At 39.4% G+C, this 20,490-nt stretch overlaps 1 protein-coding gene across 3 annotated transcripts; it reads right to left on the bottom strand.

Annotated features, from left to right (window-relative positions):
- Positions 1 to 1,510: 1,510 nt before the first annotated feature.
- STEAP2 (STEAP2 metalloreductase) lies at positions 1,511 to 17,164 on the bottom strand. 3 transcript variants are annotated; one of them, XM_082752438.1, is made up of 7 exons: positions 17,132 to 17,164; positions 16,768 to 16,901; positions 13,715 to 13,876; positions 12,057 to 12,581; positions 9,823 to 10,350; positions 8,632 to 8,796; positions 1,511 to 3,860 (listed from the first exon to the last, which is right to left on the bottom strand). In XM_082752438.1, exons 4-7 carry the CDS (start codon positions 12,546 to 12,548, stop codon positions 3,576 to 3,578), a joined length of 1,470 nt encoding a protein of 489 aa, XP_082608564.1. In that variant the 5' UTR covers positions 12,549 to 12,581; positions 13,715 to 13,876; positions 16,768 to 16,901; positions 17,132 to 17,164; the 3' UTR covers positions 1,511 to 3,575. The 3 variants fall into 3 exon arrangements, with proteins under 3 accessions (XP_082608564.1, XP_082608565.1, XP_082608563.1); XM_082752439.1 differs by having other exon boundaries at positions 13,715 to 13,826; XM_082752437.1 differs by lacking the exon at positions 13,715 to 13,876.
- Between the last annotated feature and the right edge of the window lie 3,326 nt (positions 17,165 to 20,490).

Below are 20,490 nucleotides of genomic sequence, written 5' to 3'. Positions count from 1 at the left end.
AGGGTGGTGAGGCCCTGGCACAGGCTGCCCAGAGAAGCTGTGGATGCCCCATCCCTGGAGGTGTTCAAGGCCAGGCTGGATGGGGCTTTGGGCAACCTGGTCTGGTGGGAGGTGTCCCTGCCCATGGCAGGGGGGGAGATGGAAAGGGGTGATCTTTAAGGTCCCTTCCAACCCAAAATATTCTATGATTCTATGAAATACAATTGAAATATGGTTCTATTCTATGAAATATGGTTGAATTCTATTTTTTCCAAAACATGTTTTCAGAAACCTCCATTTTCAAAGAGAAAAAAGATTTACTGACAACATGTTACATACAAAGAATGTTTAAAGACATAAATGCTTTAATTCTGGAAAAAAAATGCATGCAAATATATTTGGTGTGAAAATTTCATTGCAGCGTTGGAATTGAATGTACTTGAAATTGGAAAAAAAAAATCTAGCTGCTTTTTGATTTGCAACAAACCCAAAATATAACATTGGCTTGACGTTTGGCGAATACAAATAGAATCATAGAATCATAGAATATCCTGAGTTGGAAGGGACCCTTAAGGATCATCAAGTCCAACTCTTGACACCGCACAGGTCTACCCAAAAGTTCAGACCATGTGCCTAAGTTCACAGTCCAATCTCTTCTTAAATTCAGACAGGCTCGGTGCAGTGACCACTTCCCTGGGGAGCCTGTTCCAGTGTGCAACCACCCTCTCTGTGAAGAACCCCCTCCTGAGGTCCAGCCTAAATTTCCCCTGCCTCAGCTTAACCCCGTTCCCGCGAGTCCTGTCACTAGTGTTAATGGAGAAAAGGTCTCCTGCGTCTTGACAACCCCTTACGAGGAAGTTGTAGACTGTGATGAGGTCTCCCCTCAGCCTCCTCTTCTCCAGGCTGAACAGGCCCAGTGACCTCAGCCGTTCCTCGTACGTCTTCCCCTCAAGGCCTTTCACCATCTTCGTAGCCCTCCTCTGGACACTTTCCAACAGTTTCATGTCCTTTTTATACTGTGGTGCCCAGAACTGCACACAGTACTCGAGGTGAGGCCGCACCAGCGCAGAGTAGAGCGGGACAATCACCTCCCTTGACCTACTAGCGATGCCGTGCTTGATGCACCCCAGGACACAGTTGGCCCTCCTGGCTGCCAGGGCACACTGCTGGCTCATATTCAACTTGCTGTCTACCACGACCCCCAGATCCCTCTCTTCTAGGCTGCTCTTCAGCGTCTCGTCGCCCAGTCTGTACGTGCAGCCAGGGTTTCCCCGTCCCAGGTGCAGGACCCGGCACTTGCTCTTATTGAACTTCATGCGGTTGGTGATCGCCCAGCTCTCCAACCTGTCCAGATCCCTCTGTAAGGCCTTTACACCCTCATTCGAGTCCACAACTCCTCCAAGTTTGGTGTCATCAGCAAACTTGCTCAAAATACCTTCTATTCCTACATCCAGATCGTTTATAAAAATATTGAAAAGTACCGGCCCTAAAATGGAGCCTTGAGGGACCCCACTGGTGACCGCCCGCCAGCCTGACGCAGCCCCATTTACCATAACCCTTTGGGCCCTGCCCGTTAGCCAATTGCTCACCCATCGTATGATGTTTTTATTTAGCTGTATGGTGGACATTTTGTCCAGTAGGATCCTGTGGGAAACCGTGTCAAAAGCCTTGCTGAAGTCCAAAAAAATCACATCAGCTGGTTTCCCTTGGCCCATCATACGGGTGATCTTATCATAAAAGGAAATCAGGTTAGTTAGGCAGGACCTACCCTTCACAAACCCATGCTGGCTGGGACCAATGACTGCTTTGTCCCCCAGGTGCGCCTCAGTAAGTTCGAGAACCATCTTCTCCATGATTTTACCAGGCACTGACGTGAGTGAGACTGACAGGCCTGTAATTGCTAGGGTCTTCTTTCTGACCCTTCTTGAAAATCGGCACAACATTTGCCAGCTTCCAGTCTAACGGGACCTTATATTATTACATTATATTATTATACCGGGACCTTTAATTAAAATAAAATTGTAGTAGATTTTTGAGTCTGAATTGGAATTATGAACAACTAACAAAAACTCTTCAGATTTAGGCTGGTGTAACTGGGAGCAGAATTTGATTCTAGATTTTATTTGTTCTGTGGAGCTGTTGGTTTCATTACAGAGGTACTCAGATTTACAGGACTAATAACGTTTAAGGATATATTCAACTTAAGTACTGTGTATTTCTGACAGACATCATATACTAATGACAATTTCCTGGAAATAGTAAGTGAAGTTTCAGCTAAGAAAGTCAGAGATCCTAAATAGTGCAAAAATAGATATGAAAAATATAATTCCATATATCTAAGGAATATTTGGACCTATTCTCATTCATTAAAATAAATATTTTTCCTAAATAAGTAGGGGTAGCCTGAAGGTACATGAGTTGGGTTTGGCTATTTTGTTAAGAATAAAACCAGACAAGCAGTGGTAATAAACAATTTTGAATGTTCTTCTGAATCTCACAGGAAATGAAAATGCCAAGTTTCAGAGGTAAAATTTCATTTTTAGGTCTAAGAATAATTTTGTTTCTTAAAAATTGATGCACATCCCAGAAACATCTGGTGTAAAAGTAAGACTTTCTTATAAAAATAGAAGATTGTATTTGCACAAAAAAAATAGTAAGATTTTAAGACAGATTCTGGGAAATTCATGTGTAACTACTGAAACTCCAGTGTAGAAACACAGAGCATGAGTAATGTGATGCTTCCATGTTGTAGCAACATACTGGAGCTTCAAAGTGAAAACAGACTTTTATTTTTGCAGACCTCTCAGTATTATTTCCGATATTTCAAAATCATTCTTAAATCAAAAACTAGTTGCTTGCACGTGTACTTGCATGTTTTTTTTACACAAGAATGTTTTGAATTTTCATTGTATGACTTACAGAAATAAAGAAATAAAGAATAAAAGAAATAAAGAAGTAAAATTCTATGTGATTCTTTTTAAAAAAACCCATGTTAGTATAATACTATTTGCTTACAAGATGTATAATTAAACCATAACTGAAATTGGTTTTGCATATTCAAATCATGGAAAGTTGTAAAACCACACACAAATAAATATGTGCAATACTTCATTACAAATTAATTTCAGTTGCTTCAAAACCTGATTATTTCCTAAATTACTAACTCTATTAGCCCATATGTTGAACTCCCTAACACGGAAGTGTCGTTTAAATAAAAGAAACACTGCCCAGAAAAATGTGGTATTAATAAATAACACTCTGACACATGCTCTGAGTCAAAGAAATATCTCAAAAGTATGGTTATAATGAAATACTGCCATGATACAACTGTGCAAAGACGCATTAAAATGTTCTGATTTCATAATTATCTTCCCTCTGTAATTCAAAATAAAGTATTTGTAGTTATCTGAAGGAGCAGTTTCCTAATTATAAATGTCTTATAGTTTTTTTGAGAGCTTGTACTGTATGCCAAGCAAGTCCACAGTGACTTTACTCAGACAATACATAAACTCCTGAAAATATAAGTTTATGACAAAAGAACAACAAACAAACAAAAAAGACCATCTGCAACAGTAGTAACAAATAATAGTCTACCATCACATCACAGTTATCCTTTCTGGGGAGAGATGTGGAGCAGACCCACTTGCTTCTTCTATAACGTGGCTTTTCTCCCATCCTCTTCTAATTCTCCTTAGTTTCCTACTTACACATGGCAAAAGTAAAATGATCTTACCTAGAATTACAATGGAGGGCAGAACAAGGGCAAGAACAAAATTTGGTGGTGTATAAAATCTGTAATACTCTTCTTCAAAAGCTCTCTTCCATCCATAAATCAGTACGTGGAAAGTACTTATGATCAGAGCAACATATCCGAGTGTAGACTTTGAAAAAAAAAGAGAAAATGGGGAAAAAAAGATGAGATAACAGCACTTGGTCCTTCATCAGACACTTCTAACCCATGATTTTAATATTTCTATTAGACATTGTGTTAATGCACAATGCGCTATTTTAAATTAGCACTATTTGGTTTTAAGTTCACGTGTCCAACTAAGAACTGAATCGAGCACTGATTTAAAACACTAGAATCTATAGGCTGCAGTAAAAATTGAATGAAAATAATCTTTGTCCAAATTGTAAGTAATGAAAGTCAATTACAAGACATGTAGATAAATAAGGAATAATCTCAGCGAAATTACCAGAACAAACTCAGCTGGATTTGCAATTTTCCTGTTTCTCACCTATGAGGTTAGATGGCAACAAGATTCATGCTTATTATGGAACAGTGCAACTCTGTTGGAAGAGATCCGGGTTTATTGATCCAAAGTTTTATTGCTTCAAGAAGAGCCATTTGCTTCTTCCTCACTATGACCTATATCCACAAGTTTGAACTTTGCATAAACCATCCCTTACCTTTTCCTACCCACTAGTTAATGGGAATATCAGGACTATGGGATTTGGGCAGAATGGCACAAGGCAACCGTGCAGTTCTTAAATGGGTAGTACTGGATTAAATGGCAAGTAGAAGGTTTGCACAGCACCCTGCAGAGGACCTCTTATCACTTAACCTAAGTCTTTCTTCTGGGGGGGTCATTCACAGTTTCTGTGAATCTGCCCTTTTAAATGCCACTGATCTGCAGAGTTGAGTTAATATATTGACTTTTCCAAACCATGGTAAAAGGACTATTAGGGTCTACAATAGCAAAAGAATTTTTTCTGCATCAAGATTAACCAGTTTCTAGGGACAGGAGAATGTCTGAGCCAATACCATTTGCAAGGATTAACTGGTATAAAAGGAGAAGTACTTTCATTAATTTCTGCAGATCGCTACCATGTTTTTTAACTTGCCAATATTTATCCATTATTTTTGCCAATGTGGAGACGTATCAGAGCCACTTAGGTTTTAGATATGCTGTAGCATTTAAGTTTCTTTAAGAAGAACAATTCTGTAAGAAATGAAACAATCCAAGATGATCATTCATGGATACTAAAATGGCAAATGCAGCATCTGAACAGAAATTCTGGTAAGAAATTCAGGCTGTAAACAATACTATCAACCCTGATGTCTGATAAATTATTGCAGATTTTTGGTGGTGTGGCTGTCCTGCAGTCATTGCTTTTATATCACTGCCAGCAGAGAAAAAGGCACGAATGAATCATATCCCCCATTTCTTCATCAGGTTTTCTGATGAGAACTGCAACAATTCTTGAAAAAGAATCAGGAGGGAAATGCTGTACAACCTCTTCCCAGAATTTTCAAAATCATTTTAATGCTTTTTTAAACTCCATTTACAAACTAGTTTTGACACATCTATGTATGTTTTTGTATATAATGGTCAAAATGGAAGCTAGCAAGTACTGATACAAACATTAAGAACTAACAGTATAAGGATGAGAAAAAAATGTGATGCATAGAGACTCTCTTCAGTTCTTTTTTTCCCTGTGTAAAGTTGTTGTATGCTTCTTTGAAGTGTTGGCAGGGCACCTGCTAGTAGTATGTACTGGTCTATTTCAACGACTCATGTAATAATATGGATGTAATAATATGGCTCCAAAGACAGTCCTAGAGGAGTTTGTCAGCTACTGGCAGTGTTTTCTTCCACTAGGCTCTTAATTGCCTCTGTTGTTGTATTTCAGTGCTGTACTTTTGACAGTAACAACATTGCTTAGCGAGAAAGAGGACATTCTCCACACAACTTAGTGTTCTGCAGGGTTTCTGTTCATTTGTTTGTTTATTTAGGGCGGATCTGCACTAGAAATTCCCATTAAGAAATGTCATCTTTCCCAGCTTGCAGTTACTGACAATGACTTTTCCAGAAGAACAGGCAAGACTGGCTGCCTTGGCTACTTAAGTAAAAACTTACTGCAAGAGGCTGTGTCAGTACAACACTTGTGTTTGTTATAAGGACGATGCACTTGATTTTGCCTGTATCTGCTCAAAGACTAGAGCAGTGCCTGCAACTGCAGCATTACAGCAATGAGCAGTTATGAAATGAGGAAACTCATGGGAACTGATTGAAGCAGGCTTGGACAAAAAGACAGCAACCAGTGCAGAAAAAGGCACTGGTGGGTAGCGGAACAGTAAAATAAAACTGGGTGGCAGGACTGGATCATAGGACAAATATTGACCAGTGGTAGCCTCAAAAAGCCAAAGCTGCCCATCTGTATAGATGCTAACAGAAAAGATGTTTCAACTGAGCAATAAACGATGACTGCGCTGTGGAAGCTATTAACTGCTAGAAAGCAATCTGTTTAATTCTCAGAAGGTGAAAGGGAGAGCAGCTGTCACTCAGGTTTACAAGGCTACTTCCTTCTGCAGAGGTTTATGACTGGACAACATGGAGGAGGGAATGCAGGGATTAAAGACAACAGATCTCCTCAAACGTAGTTGTGCCTTGGAAGGAATACATACTGGAATTCTGTCATCTTTTCCTTACTTCTTAAGATGTAAAAAGAAAGGGATGAAAATGGCTACAAGAGCTCAAAGATCAATTACACTGATGTTACCAAAGAGAGACCAGGAGAGGCACAGCATGCTGATGTTATAAGAGCAAAGGACTGCTTGAAAGCAGCAAGAAGGAATACTTTTTGGTGACTGGTAACTTCATATTGGTGAGTGAGTATGTAGCAATATTAGTTGTAAATGCTGAGAACCCCTCTGGCAAGGCTCTAGAAAGTCTGCTGAGAAGAAGGGAAGAACATTGGTTGCTTTGCTTCCTAATCTTCCACTGAATTGTGTTTCCTGGAAGCTGAGTAATAGATTAGCATGTTTCCAATGGACTTGCCAATTCTTTTGTCTTTTTTGTCAGTCGTCTCTATTTTGTTTCTTTTCCTTCCTGATCAAAGTTATTTTTTTTAGCTAATGTACAGGATTCACAGCCAAGGCTACGGATAAATTGGACAAACTGGCATTATTGGGGGGAAAAAACAACACAGAAAACAAAGTGCTAAAGGAGTAGAAAAGATGTAGGCGAAAAATCTGTAAAATATTACCAAGAAGATGTACATATACAGAGACAGAAATGTGCTGTGAAACAAATCTGCTTCAGGGGTTTTTACCTTCACAATGGTTGAGTAACTTCTAACAATGCATACATAGAACAGGCATTTTCCAAAGCCTGTGTTTATGTGAGGTGTACCTCAAATTCTCCCAAGAAGAGGATATTGCTAAACTTATTAACTGCCTGTAGCAATTCTGACTGGAATCTTACTCATAAACTTGCTAAATATCTACACCTCATACTTTATTCTGGGGGAAAGTATTCTGTTCTAGTGGGGAAAACAAGGCAGAGCAGCTCTTCCTTGAAGTGTTTGGGCAAGAAAGGTTTTAGTAATAATCGCCCCAGAAAATTTTATAGAGTTGTGCTAGCAAACAAAAGGAACGTCTACAAAAAAATAAGCTTCCTACTTCCAACCATCCTAAATGGTTGACTTGTGCTCATTTTTACTAAGAAAGGTAAGCTTTCAAAGCCGATCTGTTCTGTCCATTGCCACTTTGAGTGGTTTGCTTTTGGTGTGAACTCCTGGACTGGAAAACAAAAGCAGTGGTTATTTATGCCTATGTTACATAATGCTAATTTAACTGAAAAAACTCCCTGAAAACTGAAGGACCAGGTGCAGCACTGCTTGCTGACATTTTCCATTTCCATGTATTTTATATGAACACTTCAAGATTGGTTTCAAAAAATGTCCTTTTCTGTTTGCAATATATTGATTTAGCCAAGCTATTCTGTCTGCTCTGATAAAATATGAATTCTCTTTTATTTCTTACCCACATGTATCTTTGTTTGCTATCCAAATATATTTAGAGGAGAAAAAGATGAGTGCTGAAGAGGAGTTAAGAAAACGAATGCATTAGTTTAGTTGCCACAGCTTCTTTCTTCAGTTAGCACCTACTCATGTAATGCTAAGGTCATGCTAAGATACCTGCAGAATTTCATACTAAGTTTCCATCACCTAGGGTCTCCTACTGAGCACACTCTTTATCACTGCCTGATTCTGTGGCTCTTCTGTCTGGATTTTATGAGTGTTTTCTCTCTGAATCATGAAGAGGTAATCAAATATTTGTTTTGTCTAGCTTAGGTCCTGGTAGGGCAAATACAGTTCCTTCCTTCTGCATCACTGCTCAACCTTCATATCTCCCACTTCTTCAAAATTCATACTCTGAAGGAATTCATACTCTGAGCCTGCACTACTTCTCCTCTTGAAGTCTTTTTCCCTTGATCAAGGAGGCTGGAATTTTTGGAACTTCTGCCACCTGCATTGTGAAATCAGGCTAGGTAAGATGGAGGCATCTCCAAAACAATTGGGAAAATCAGAGACAGACATGATTTCTGGGCAACAACATTCACAACTGATGATTGTCTACAGTATTAGAAACACTGGGGTAGAGGTCTGTTTGAATCACTGTACGTAGGGGCAATGCTACTCAGGAGCTTGTTCTACTGGAACAATGCTAGAAAATAGCTTATGTTGTGTACGTTAATAATTTGCTAAATCTAAACTCAGCTTTTATATTGTTTTTATTAACTTAGCTGATAGGAAAAACAACACACTATTACGTCGCAAAGTGCTTTTCATAATAATAATAATCATTAAAAGGAGTTAGTTACAACAACTAACAACAAAAAAACTCTTATTTAGAAGGTAACACACCTGAATAAAACTGAACTCCCTCCAGTTTAAGGCACTGTTTACTGAAGGGATGGAAGTTACTGCCAGCAAAGAAAGCAATCCAAGACTCATTATTCCAAAGGAGATATACATTTCAATTCGCCACACTTCTTCCTCATTCCAAGAATTTTCAACATTTGCATGAACCTGATGAAGGAGTAGAAAGGAAACACTTTATTCTCCAGAACAGTAGAAGTATCAACAGAAGTCTCTATAAAATGGGGTCAAATATTTCAGAGGTTTTGTCCTGTGTTGGAGGAAAAACAAACAAACAAACCAACAAACTATTTTCTTACTGCTAGTATTGGGTTCTGTTAGATTAAAAATATGTTAAGCAGGAAAACAGATGAGTTGGTAAAAGAAAATGTAACATTATATACTATTAATAACAATTATCTTATAAAAAGAGATAAATCTGAACATTCTACTAAAGTGTAGAAAAGGAATTATATTCTTCAGATGTTGGAAACCTATATCCTGTAACATAAACTGGGTGAATCCACAACTATTTCTAAATGATGTAACAAATTTAAACACTGTGGATTCTAAAGGATGAGAGATTTGTTAGAGATTATTTCATGATTATGCAAGACCAATTGCTCCTGGGAACATTCAGTCAATCTCTATTGCTCGTAATAGATACCGTTCACAGAATTTCTAACAAATAAAGTATTTGTACCATTGGTCCAAAAAGTTACAAAGTAACAGGATTTTTATCTTACGAACATAAATGTATCTGTGAATATTATTACAGCATCTGCCCTTAGTACTTCTTCACACTTGTAAATGCTCTTATGATATACATACATCTGCCTTGTATTAAAAATACTCAGTGAAGAACTTACCTGAGAAACTCAGAAGTTTCCTGTGGTGTTGCTCTTATCCTGTCTAATCTACATTCTCCTTGTGTATGTTACTGCCAGGGATTTAAGCAGAACACATCCTTGATTCCACCTACTACACAAACTTGAATGCAGCCTGACCGAGATGAGAACAATGCGCAGATATTTCTTTTACTCTCCCTTCTTACTAAGCACTACCTCTGCATATGATAGCCATAAATATTTTCCACTGAAAACAGGGGAACATATTCAGAAAACATGAGTTTTTGTGTTCATGGGTCACATGTACAACCAAACCATTTTTGGCTTACTTAGCTAACCATTGCCTTACCTGTTGGTATGCCATATTGAGGAACAAATACCGCTCTGATCTCCTCATGGGTAAGCAGAGGCTGTATGCCACATGCACTGTGGCAAAGAAAAAACTGAGTAGCCCAAGCTGCTTTCGGCACTGCAGCCAGTTGTCCAGCCACGGTGGAAACCGCCTATACTTGGTACCGTAGTAAAGCTGATAAGCAGCTGCAATAAGTCCTGACAAATACACTAGGGAGAGCAAAGTGATGGCAACAATTGGCAGAGTCTTGTTCACAATCTCAATGGGGATCTTGTAAAAGTCACTCTGTTGATTTCTGACGTATGGATGGATTACATCTCTGATGAAGGAATAGATGAAGAAAAATGTTGCCAGGCTAATGGCCAACACCACAGGCCCCTTCCACAGTGTGAACAGTCGCAGTGGTAAGTTTTCAATCTCCCTTGAAGATGACAATGCCCCCAGATCAATAGGAATAAAACCGAGCTGACGGGCAAGCTCAGTAACTTGATGGCGAGCCTGAACATTGTTACTGCATATATAGACCTGTTGGAAAAGTCAGGTGAATTGCAGTCACAGAAAAAGACTTGAAGGTTAAAAAAAAGCAAACAAAACAAAACAGAAACAGAACAAACAAACAAAAAATAACTCCCCAGCAGCCTCAAGGACAAAACCACAGCACTGCTGCTATAAATTGTACATCGCTATCCCAGATTATAGCACCAAGATAAGAAATAGAAATTAAAAATGGAACCATACACAAATCCAGCCAAGATGAAAATATGCACACTGACTTAGGAACAAAGTAATGAAAACAAAATTGGCATTTTCTTGAAGTTAACAACAAGATGATTGTGGGATGTCAGGGTAATCCACACATTAAAATGTCTCATTCCCCATATTGAAATGTCTATAGGATTGGATTGAACCTCAAACAATGATTAAAATAATTTCAGAAATTCTTCTCTCTCAAATATTCAGGCATCTTAAATGATGACCCCAAAACAGCTGTAGCACAAACAGAATGCAAAGCAGAAAACAGCCTAATCCATATATAATAATTTAAGCTTCACTTCATGATCCAGATTTCCACAAAAAATGAATGTTTTATGGAAAAAAAAAAACAAACACACAAAAACAAACAGCAGCCAAATAACTCCTCCTAAAGACCATTTTTATTTCCTCCATAGCAAAAGAAAAGCACTACTCGAAAGTACTTTAAAGTCCCTTTAAAATTGACAGTGGGGTAGTTTGCCCACAACTGGTTTCTTATAATCTGCATTACAGCTAACATGATAAGTTTTGACAGAAATCAATTTCTTATAGTGGAGTGCTACTCTAAACGGGGATAGAAAGAGGTTATTTTTTTAAATTATGCTAATTCTGTATTGATTGCATTCCATTATTATCTGCCTGAAGTGCCAGAAAACTCAGCAGTCTCCAGGAGTTACGTTACACCAGTCAGCTCTCGTGTCTGTCTGAGTCCACAAAGCTGTGAAGGACGGGGTTCTTGCATGTCTGTGTAACGCTTTAGGGAAGCCAGAAAAACATAAACCTGCCTTTTCTATATGCAGGATGGATTTGGGGAATATACTGGGAAGGAATTGGAACATGGTGTTCACAAGCAGTCCTGGATCAAAAGAATGATCACTTAGAAACATATGTGCCTCCTTCTGTTTCCTCTGATTTATGATCTCGGGATATTCTGAAAGCTCAATACTGGGCTATATTCACTTTGCCATTACACTGAATGCAAACACTTTACAAGAACTGACTCCTGAGGCCTGGGATCAGGATCTCAGATTTCTGTGCATCTTTTTCAAAGCTCACCCCATGCCAACCAATACTTAAACTAAAATATACTGGGAAAGGCTCCCTTCATCCTTGCACAGAGCACAAGAATACAAATTAATATATTTCCTCCAGAAGACATTAGAACCCCATTCTTTTCTTCTTACTGTAGTCATCTAAAGGTCAGCTGTTCAGTCTAAGCTAGTACCTACATTTCCTCTGCAATCTTTAAAGATACGCAGGCATCCCTGAGGACAACTTGAACCATTTATTCTATACATAAACAGGGGATAAACTGGACTCCAAAAGTTTTATTGGCTATTCCAACTCAAATTAAACACCCAACACTTTAGACACACTAAGTCAGGCAAGGTGAATCCCATGAGTTCTGTCTGCCTACAGCCAGTTCCTGTCTTTTTTATTTCACAAACAAATCAAATGAATACAAACACAAAATTTACCTGTCTGCTGGCATCCTTTGGTCCTAACTGTAGAGACCAAGCTGAAACAACGTTGAATCCTTTGACAACCAGGGAATCTGGGAAAAGTGATGCCAAATACTCTGCATTGGAGTCTGGATATTGGTCTACTCTTGTATTGTTGCTGACATCAACCAGAATTTTACCAATGAGTAGATGCTTGAGGTCCCACAAAGAGGCATAATGTTCTCTGTGAATGGCTACAAAAATGATGTTTGCTTTGGCTACTGCATCTTCATGGTGAGTGACATCAACCACATGGGGAAAGAACTCTGCAGCAAGTTTAGGGTTTCTGCTTCCTACAACCACGTGATACCCACATCTGATAAGCCTAATCGTCAGTGACTTTGCAAAGTCTCCACTTCCAATGATGCCTATTGTGATCTTACTGGCATCCTTGATGCCATTGGCAACATTTGGTAGAAAAGTTTCATTGAGGTTCTTAGGACTTCCCATCATAGAGATTGATTCCATACTTCTAAGCCACCAAACCTACAATGCTGTTTTCTGGAAAAAAAAAGAAGAGAAAATAACAGAAGGAAAAAAGCAGTGTCATACATTTTAATGAGCTGTCAAAATCCATGCACACCTCTGGATACAAATTCTGTGGATCCAATTTTCATGTTCTATTTTCTCCTTCATAAAGGAGCAAGACAAAATTGATTAGTGCATATGTGTCACTAATACAAGGACAAGCACAAGAATTTCAAGCACTTTAATAATACAGAAGTAAATAAGAATGTAGTGAAAAACTGAAAAGGAAATAAAAAAGTATAGGAAAGATAGTACCTATATTTTTAAAACCACTTTAATTAAAATCAGCAAATCAATAAGGCATAAAGATGCCTGACTGCTGATCCTGGTTTAAAAAAAATGCATAATGTAGAAGGGTTTAGAGAATTCACACGTTTGTAGGAAGACGGCAGCAAGGTCAGTGATTAATGAACACAGATGAAAAGGAGGGAAAGAAGTTAGATTTCTTCGGTATAAAGTGTGATCAGTAAGTAACTCTTGACTAATTCTACATAACACGTTCATTACATGCAGGTACCAAACTGTCCAGTGGTAACTATCTGATTTAGAAGGACTTAGGTATGGAAATCCTGATCTTAGCCATACTGCTCAGGTATCCTGTCTATAAAACTGAGATAGCTGATTTACAGTTTTAAAAAAGGATTGTGATGAGAGCCATGTATTCTGATCACCTACATTACAGCAAACACAATCAATTTTGACAGAAGTCAATTACTTAGAGTGCAGTGCTATTTGGAAAGGGGATAAAAATAGGGCAGTGAGGTTCATTTACAGTTTTAAGAGGACTGTGATAAGAGCTACACATATAAAAACTGCATACATATAATATGTATTATTACTGTGATTATGTTTGTTTGTCATGATGAATCTCACAATGTTTTTCCAAAAAAAAGTATCAACTTTTTTCAGGGAATTCAACAAAGGCTATATGAAAGACAAAAGGGTGAAATAATTGCGTCTCCGTGAAAAGAATAATTCTGTCAGCGCACAGAAACTCCTCTTTATATTTAAAACAGATCTTTGTATGACAGCATGTCTATATTCATAAAGGAAATTAAGACTCACTAATATAAAAGCTAGAGTTTAATCTAGGCAAGTTTTAGTACTTAAATTTCAAATCTTTGAAGACTGCAGTATCTACGTATTCATTCTCCATTCATGGTGGATTTCAAAGGTAAGCATGGAGCAACCTTGGCAGATGCATTCCAACTCTAAGTACTGTTGTGGTATAAATGATATACATGGACCAGTACTTTTATGATTTCAGTCTGAATTAAAAAATAGAACTCTCAGGGAGTGGAAAGTTGCATTTTTCAAGGCTGACAACTGGATTCAGTACTGGACGCCTCTGAGTTACATCACAACACCATTCAGCAGACAATCTCTATTATTTCATTGTCACATTACAGACTGATTGTTTAGTTTTGAGCATTATATGACCACAAGAAAAATTAATACAACAAAAATACACCCTTAACTTTCCTCTGACATTGATCCAGTAACTTAGAAATAACAATGAAAACAAAATGTTTCTTATTAAGATTCCCCTCCTATTCAAAAACAAAGCTTGTTTCTCCTATGCCCATTCAATACAATAATTAGGTCTAGGGACCTTTCAAAGCCTTTTTATTCCTGGCTGCTACAGTTTTAAGGAGACAATACATGTACATCCTTCTCATAAGAAAAATATATTCTGTGTATGTCCAGTTCAACCATACAAACTTGTCAAAAAGTTACTTTCACGGGGAACAAGGAAAAGTTTTTCTTGTACTATTCAAGCACAGTACTGACTCACTGACAGATAGTGTGTGACAGATTTCACACAATCAAAAAAAAAAAAAGTATTAGAGACTTTTAAGACTCAAATTCACCACTGCAGTAAGGGAGGCCGTGAGCAATCCAAGTCTCTCAGAAAATTAAAAGAAATACTGCTATAGCTTTGGAGAGAAGAGGTCAGTAAAGTTGTAACAAACACAAAAAGACAGACATAAAAACCAAAAACACAAAACAATCCCCAGGAAGGAAGCCTTTGCATGGAACCACAGTTCTGACACAGGCGGTTCCGCACTGTAGAATAGGAATGAGCTCTGAAAATCAATGAAGCAATAAGGAAAGGCAGATTAAGGAGGAGTAAAGGGAAAACACCAGGTTGCTGCTGTCTTGGGAGCTATCAACAGCAAACCACACAGAAAGGTGAATGAAACTCTTTCTGAGCAATCATCTAAGGGCTGATATAACAGTAACCAGTGGGGAACTTTACCCAGTCATTAGATGGGAACACACTACGTGTGTAGAACAATCTCCTACAATCAAGAGTAGCTTTGTGCTCCAGAAGCTTGGAGGAAGCTGTTCGAAAAATGTACTTCACTGGGTACTTTTCATTTCAGTTTTTGACTAAAGGGAGGAAATCACTGAAATTGGACTGAGATTCTAAAGATGGAAAATAGTATGTGAAAGTGACCACAAAATCAGTGTTCTAATAAAAGATTCCAGCAATGATGCATTCTGGTAGAGGTAGAGCACACAGTGTTTTATGCATGCACTGAAACAAACATTGACTTCTTTTGTGCCATATGACCCAAAATGCAGCTAACACATGACCAAAATGCCAGCATTTCCCGTACCACGGTGGGTTCACATCCAGGAACACAATGAGAATAGTTGTATTCTGATCAGACAAGAGATGTACATCAAGTAGACGTCACAGAATATGCATGCATTCACCGTGTGATTAGAGAGCCTCATTCCAGTTCATGCCATGGGATATGAAAGTACTGCAAAACTTACAGTACTGGAAATGGAACTGCCAAGAGACAGTGGGCTACTGGTACTGTTTAGCCATACTGCAGCCTACTTCCAGTTTTTGTCCAAAGAATCCATGAGAGGGGATATCATGGAATAGGACATGATAAATTGCTCTCCTGAGCTGAATTCAGTCCACTGTCCACAGATTCTGACTATTCTAAGGAAAGTAGAATGTGAGGAATGGAATAAAACTAACAGACTTCATAAAAACAACCTCAGGGAATAGACAAGCATGAGTCTTGGGCAAATAATCTAAGAGATGGAAGAAAGCAGAGAGCTGGCAGTTACTGAAAGGGACTCAGTGCACAAAAGGGACTCAGTGCACAAAAGCAGTTCAAAGGCAAAAGTGTGTAAAGACTGTCTTAACTGCATCAGGAGTACTTTAATGATCTGAAAAAGTCACACAAAAGATATAAAAAAAAAAGAAAAAAGAAAAAAGTGGGGGTACATGGCTAAGAATCATTATTAAGAGCCAATGCTAGCATGTAGTGATAAAATCAGAGCAGCCATGGTACAGAAATGAGTTACTACTAGTAAAGGACATAAAGGGTAGCAAGCAAAGCTTCTATGAAGACAATACAAGGAAAAAAAAAGGAAGGTAAGGTTCTTTACTTAAGAGCAAAAGGAACAAATCATAGGTGATGCAAAACAGGATGGAAGTGTGAAATGTCTTATGCCAGACCCCAGCAGAAAGGTTAACTGTGACTAAATATTTAATGAAATTCATCTTGCAGGGAGACAGAAGGTGAGGTCAAAGTGGAAGGAGGTAGGTTAAAAGACCAAGATAAGATAAAGATTTTCGAGTCAGCGGACACTTATGAAATCCCCCCCTTGATGCTTGAAGAGCTGACCCAAGCAATGCCTTTAGAAGTCAGAGAGGACACGAGCACATACCTCCAAGAGGGGGGAGGAGGAGGACCAAGGGAGGTAAAGACTTGTTAACCTAACTTGAGTCTTTGGAAAGATTTTACAGCAAATTATTGAGCAATCAGCTTGTAAACAGTCAGATGAAAAGCTGATAAGTAGCTAACAAGGGTTGTTCAGGAGCACACTGCAAGATAAAAAACACCTTGTACAAAATAACTGCCTTTGCAGATACAAAAAAATAAAAGGGATGAGAGAAATTTGACAGCAGGAATGATATAAATTTGACAACTGTCCTTAGATAAACCCAGGAAAACACAGCAGAGCTACATCAGCCAGACGGGGACCCGGCTGTAACAAACTGCCCCGGGCAGCACAATCCCTGGAGGAGGACAGCGAGCAGGCTTAGCCCGGCCGTGGCTCTGTCAGGTGCTGCCGTGAGGAAGGGGCTCGGTGCTGCCCGCGGGGCCCCGCTCCGGCGACAACTTACGGTGTGGCAGCTCCGGAGCGGCGGCGGCTGCTGCTGGTGGCGGTGGTGGCGGTCACCGAGGCACTGCCGGAGCCGGGGCGGCGGGTACCCACCTGGGACGAGCTCATAGCAGCGCGGGGCGCCCGTCTGTATGGCTGTAAGGACACACCGACAACGCTGCCCGTGAGGGGAGCGGCCGCCCCGACCTCTCCCCTCAGCCCCCTAGACACAAAATGCCCGCCCCGGAGCAGAGCGGCCGGGCCCGGCTCCGCGCCACAGCCAGGCCGGGAGCGAGCGGGGAGCCCCCGCGGGGAAAGAAACGGCGCTCACGGGCGGCCCGAGGGGGCCGCGGCCCCGCCGGGAGCCCCCCTCCAGCCCCGCTCACCTCCTCCCGCCCGCCCGCAGGGGCAGCGCCGCCGCTCCGGCTCCTCAGCCTCGGCCCCGCAGCGCCGGGCGGGCGGGGAGGCGGCGCCACCCCGCCGCTGCTGCCCGCCCCCTGCGGCCGCTCCCGGGCACGGCCGGCCTCAGCCGGGGATGGTGGCGGGGTGGGGGGAGTTGGTGGCGGGTGCCCGCGCTGCCCGTGTGTGGCTGGTGTGGTGGGGTTGGTGTTTATTTGGGTTGGTGGTGGGGTTGGTGATGGGGTTAGCGCCATGGTGAGGGGACCCAACGCCAGCTAAACCACAGGGCCCGAATCCTCTGTGGCCCGGCCGAGGAAATTTCCAGCTGAACACAAACGCGGCTTTATTCCGGAGAAGTGCAGCTCCTGATTTTAACGTTTTCTGACTCGCCTAAATATTATGCCTCCCGTTAAGCTGTGCTGTGTGTATGGCGACGTGTCACCCTTAACCCTTTAACACATTTAAAATAAACAGCTATAATGAACGTCGCTCATGTTTAGGCAGAAAGGTAACATGTAGAGATGAAATCATGAATGAAACACTGAACATACCTACTGTCGTCCTGCTAATTTGTTTTTCTAGTGCGTTAGCTGAGGGCTTAATCATAATGAACCATGTAATCCATTCAAACTGTTGTTTCAATAAATAAATTCAAACAAACATGCTGCAGAATTTGAAAAGAGCTAAGGAACTTTTTAATTGTAATTCAGAAGCCATTTCTCCCGCAAATATAAAGCATATATATAATGTACATATATGTAATGCGTAATGTGTATATATGTATACATATATAACGTATATATATGTGTGTATAACATATATATATATATATTTGTAAATAGATGCTCCGAAATTCTATTCTATGATTTTCCAAACTGCATTTTGGCTCCCGGGCTGTGAGGACTGGTCCCATACTCCAGTAATCACTGGAAAGGTGAACCCATTGACAAACTGTTCAGAAATGAACTGGTCCTTTCCACGGTGAGAGCTGGCATTTCAGCCCTTCACTTTCTTGTTCTAAGAATACCCTTTTCTTTGTTATTGATTCAGAAGTTGTCATCTTAGGCTTGTTCTTCTGTAGCCAATAACAACTTCAGGAGTTTAGATTTAAAAATTTTAGTTCAAACAACAAATGTATCAGAGAAAACAACAACAACAAAATGGAATATTGCTTTCTGCATTACTTGTGGCTGCTTATATGCTGCTTTATGTAACACAGTCATAAAAATATCTACATTAAAAAAGGTGTATTCAGTCATGAGATGAATTCATGCACCTTGAAATGATCCCTGAATTCTCTTACCTGTTTCTCATGCAACTGTTTGGCTTGTGATTGCTCACTAGGTATGTTTTCCATGTGGTTGTCTTGACCAGCTCGTGTACACAGTGTGCCAGTTCAGACTCTAATCCTTCATGCCTAACACACCACTGTTCCCAGTGATGTCATTCAGTGACATTTCCCACCAATACTCTGTAGTTGTTTCTACATGTTACTAGAATGAGTGAACTTTATTCAAAATCAGTGTTAGTCATAAAATTGTGAAGTACATTGTTTTGTTTTGTTTGTTAATGTTGATATGCATATCCACTTCCTTTTTCTTGTAATGAGTAATGGTTCTTTACAGAATCATATAGGATGAAAGGGAATGACTTGAAGCTGCATTAGGGGAGGTTCAGATTGAATATTAGGAAAAAGATCTTCTCTGAGAGGAAGGAGTAGGCTTCCCAGAGAAGTGGTCATGGCCCCAAACCTGTTGGTGTTCAAGAAACGTTTGGATGACACTTGTAGGTGTATGGGCAATGCTCTCAGATACATGGTTTAACACATAGGTTGTCTTGTGTGGAGTCAGGAGTTGGGCTGGATGATCCTCATGTATCTCTTCCAACTCAGAAGATATTATGATTCTATGACAAGGAAAACTAAGAGTGGGCCTAATGTCCTTGGGCCACTGTACCTTTCACTTTTGCATAGTTAATCCACAAATCTTTATTTTGTTTTCCTTTTTTTTTTTTTTTTTTTTTTTTTATGTGATCTTTCCACTGTGTGCCAGCCTGTCTAGCTTTAGCTTCTGTGCATAGCGGAAAAGGAGGAAACTTTTGAGTTTTGTTCATTTACCAGCCTACTAAACAGATACCACTAACTTGATACCTATTACATTATCACAGAATCACAGAATCACAGAATTGTCGAGGTTGGAAGAGAGCTCAAGATCATCGAGTCCAACCTCTGACCTAACACTAACAAGTCCTCCACTAAACCATATCACTAAGTTCAACATCTAAACCATCTAAATCATCTAAACATAATTCCAATGCCTAAAACTTGCAGTAAGTTAAAAATTAAGTCAGTTTGGATGGCTTCACTTGATCCTATGTTTTCTTTGCACGTTTTAAAGGTTTTACAGTTTGAATATCCTTGTTTAAATTGATAGCAAAACAACTCCCATCTCCATTCTGTCGCTGTGTAATTGATCCATTCAAACAGGAGAAGCAAAAAGAAGTCCCCATTTCACACTGAGTTTAGTATGAGGGCCAGGTATATACAGGCCTTTTATACACGTAAAACTCACTGCAAAGATGGAATGTGTATCTTCAGTGAGATTATGAAATTGAGTTGAATAACTTTCTCTCAAATTATATACAAAGCTCTAGAGACAATGTAATTCTTAGGTGCCTTGTTGAAGGCCTGTCTTAAACAATCAATTGAAAAAAAAAAAAAAAGAGACTATTTTCTTTTAGCAGGTGCTTTACTTTCTTTAGGGAAGTCCAGGGAAGCATTATTATTTCTTCCTTTAAGGGATGGAACATAAAAAACAAAGGAGTTTCCAGTTTGCAAATGGAAACAGATATTCTGGTTCTTCCTCTTGGCAAAGGGAAAGCAAAGCCCCAGGGATTTTCCTGTGGAAAATGAGTGAAAACAAACACACAGAAATTTGCTTCCTATCGGGGCAACAAACCCAAATACAATCATTTCTGGCATACTACCCTTAACACAGCTAATTTTGTACCTGAGCAGAAAAATACAGTATTTCCCAGCCAGGAACATTCAGGCCAACTATTTTTTTTTCTTATGGCAGCCTACAATTATTTTAAAAATAAAACTTGTACCTCTTAACCATTCTTTGTAAATACAACATGGATCTGAGAAATTTAGAAAATTGTAGCTTATTATTAATTTTTTTTGGTAGAAATATTGTTTTGTTCTTTGCATTTTTCTGATTTTTGAATGTCTTGAAATGTACTTGAAATATTATTATTATTATTAATTAGTAGTAGTATTATTAGTATTAGTATTTAATAAAGATACTCTTTAAAAAAAATTAACCACTAGCTAAACAAATAAGAA

Source organism: Aythya marila, assembly GCF_965140915.1.
Source record: "Aythya marila genome assembly, chromosome: 2".
NCBI classification, from domain to species: domain Eukaryota; kingdom Metazoa; phylum Chordata; class Aves; order Anseriformes; family Anatidae; genus Aythya; species Aythya marila.
The sequence above is the reverse complement of the archived record's forward strand: the minus strand, read 5'-3'. Positions and strand labels throughout refer to the sequence as shown.

Excerpts from the sequence above, each read along its gene's own strand:
- STEAP2 (XM_082752438.1), bottom strand. The coding sequence starts at position 12,548 with ATGGAATCAATCTCTATGATGGGAAGTCCTAAGAACCTCAATGAAACT. Across the intron at positions 10,351-12,056 it reads CAAAGGATGCCAGCAGACAG|GTCTATATATGCAGTAACAA; the intron begins GTAAATTTTGTG and ends CTTTTCCAACAG. Across the intron at positions 3,861-8,631 it reads GGGAGTTCAGTTTTATTCAG|TCTACACTCGGATATGTTGC; the intron begins GTGTGTTACCTT and ends TTTTTTTCAAAG.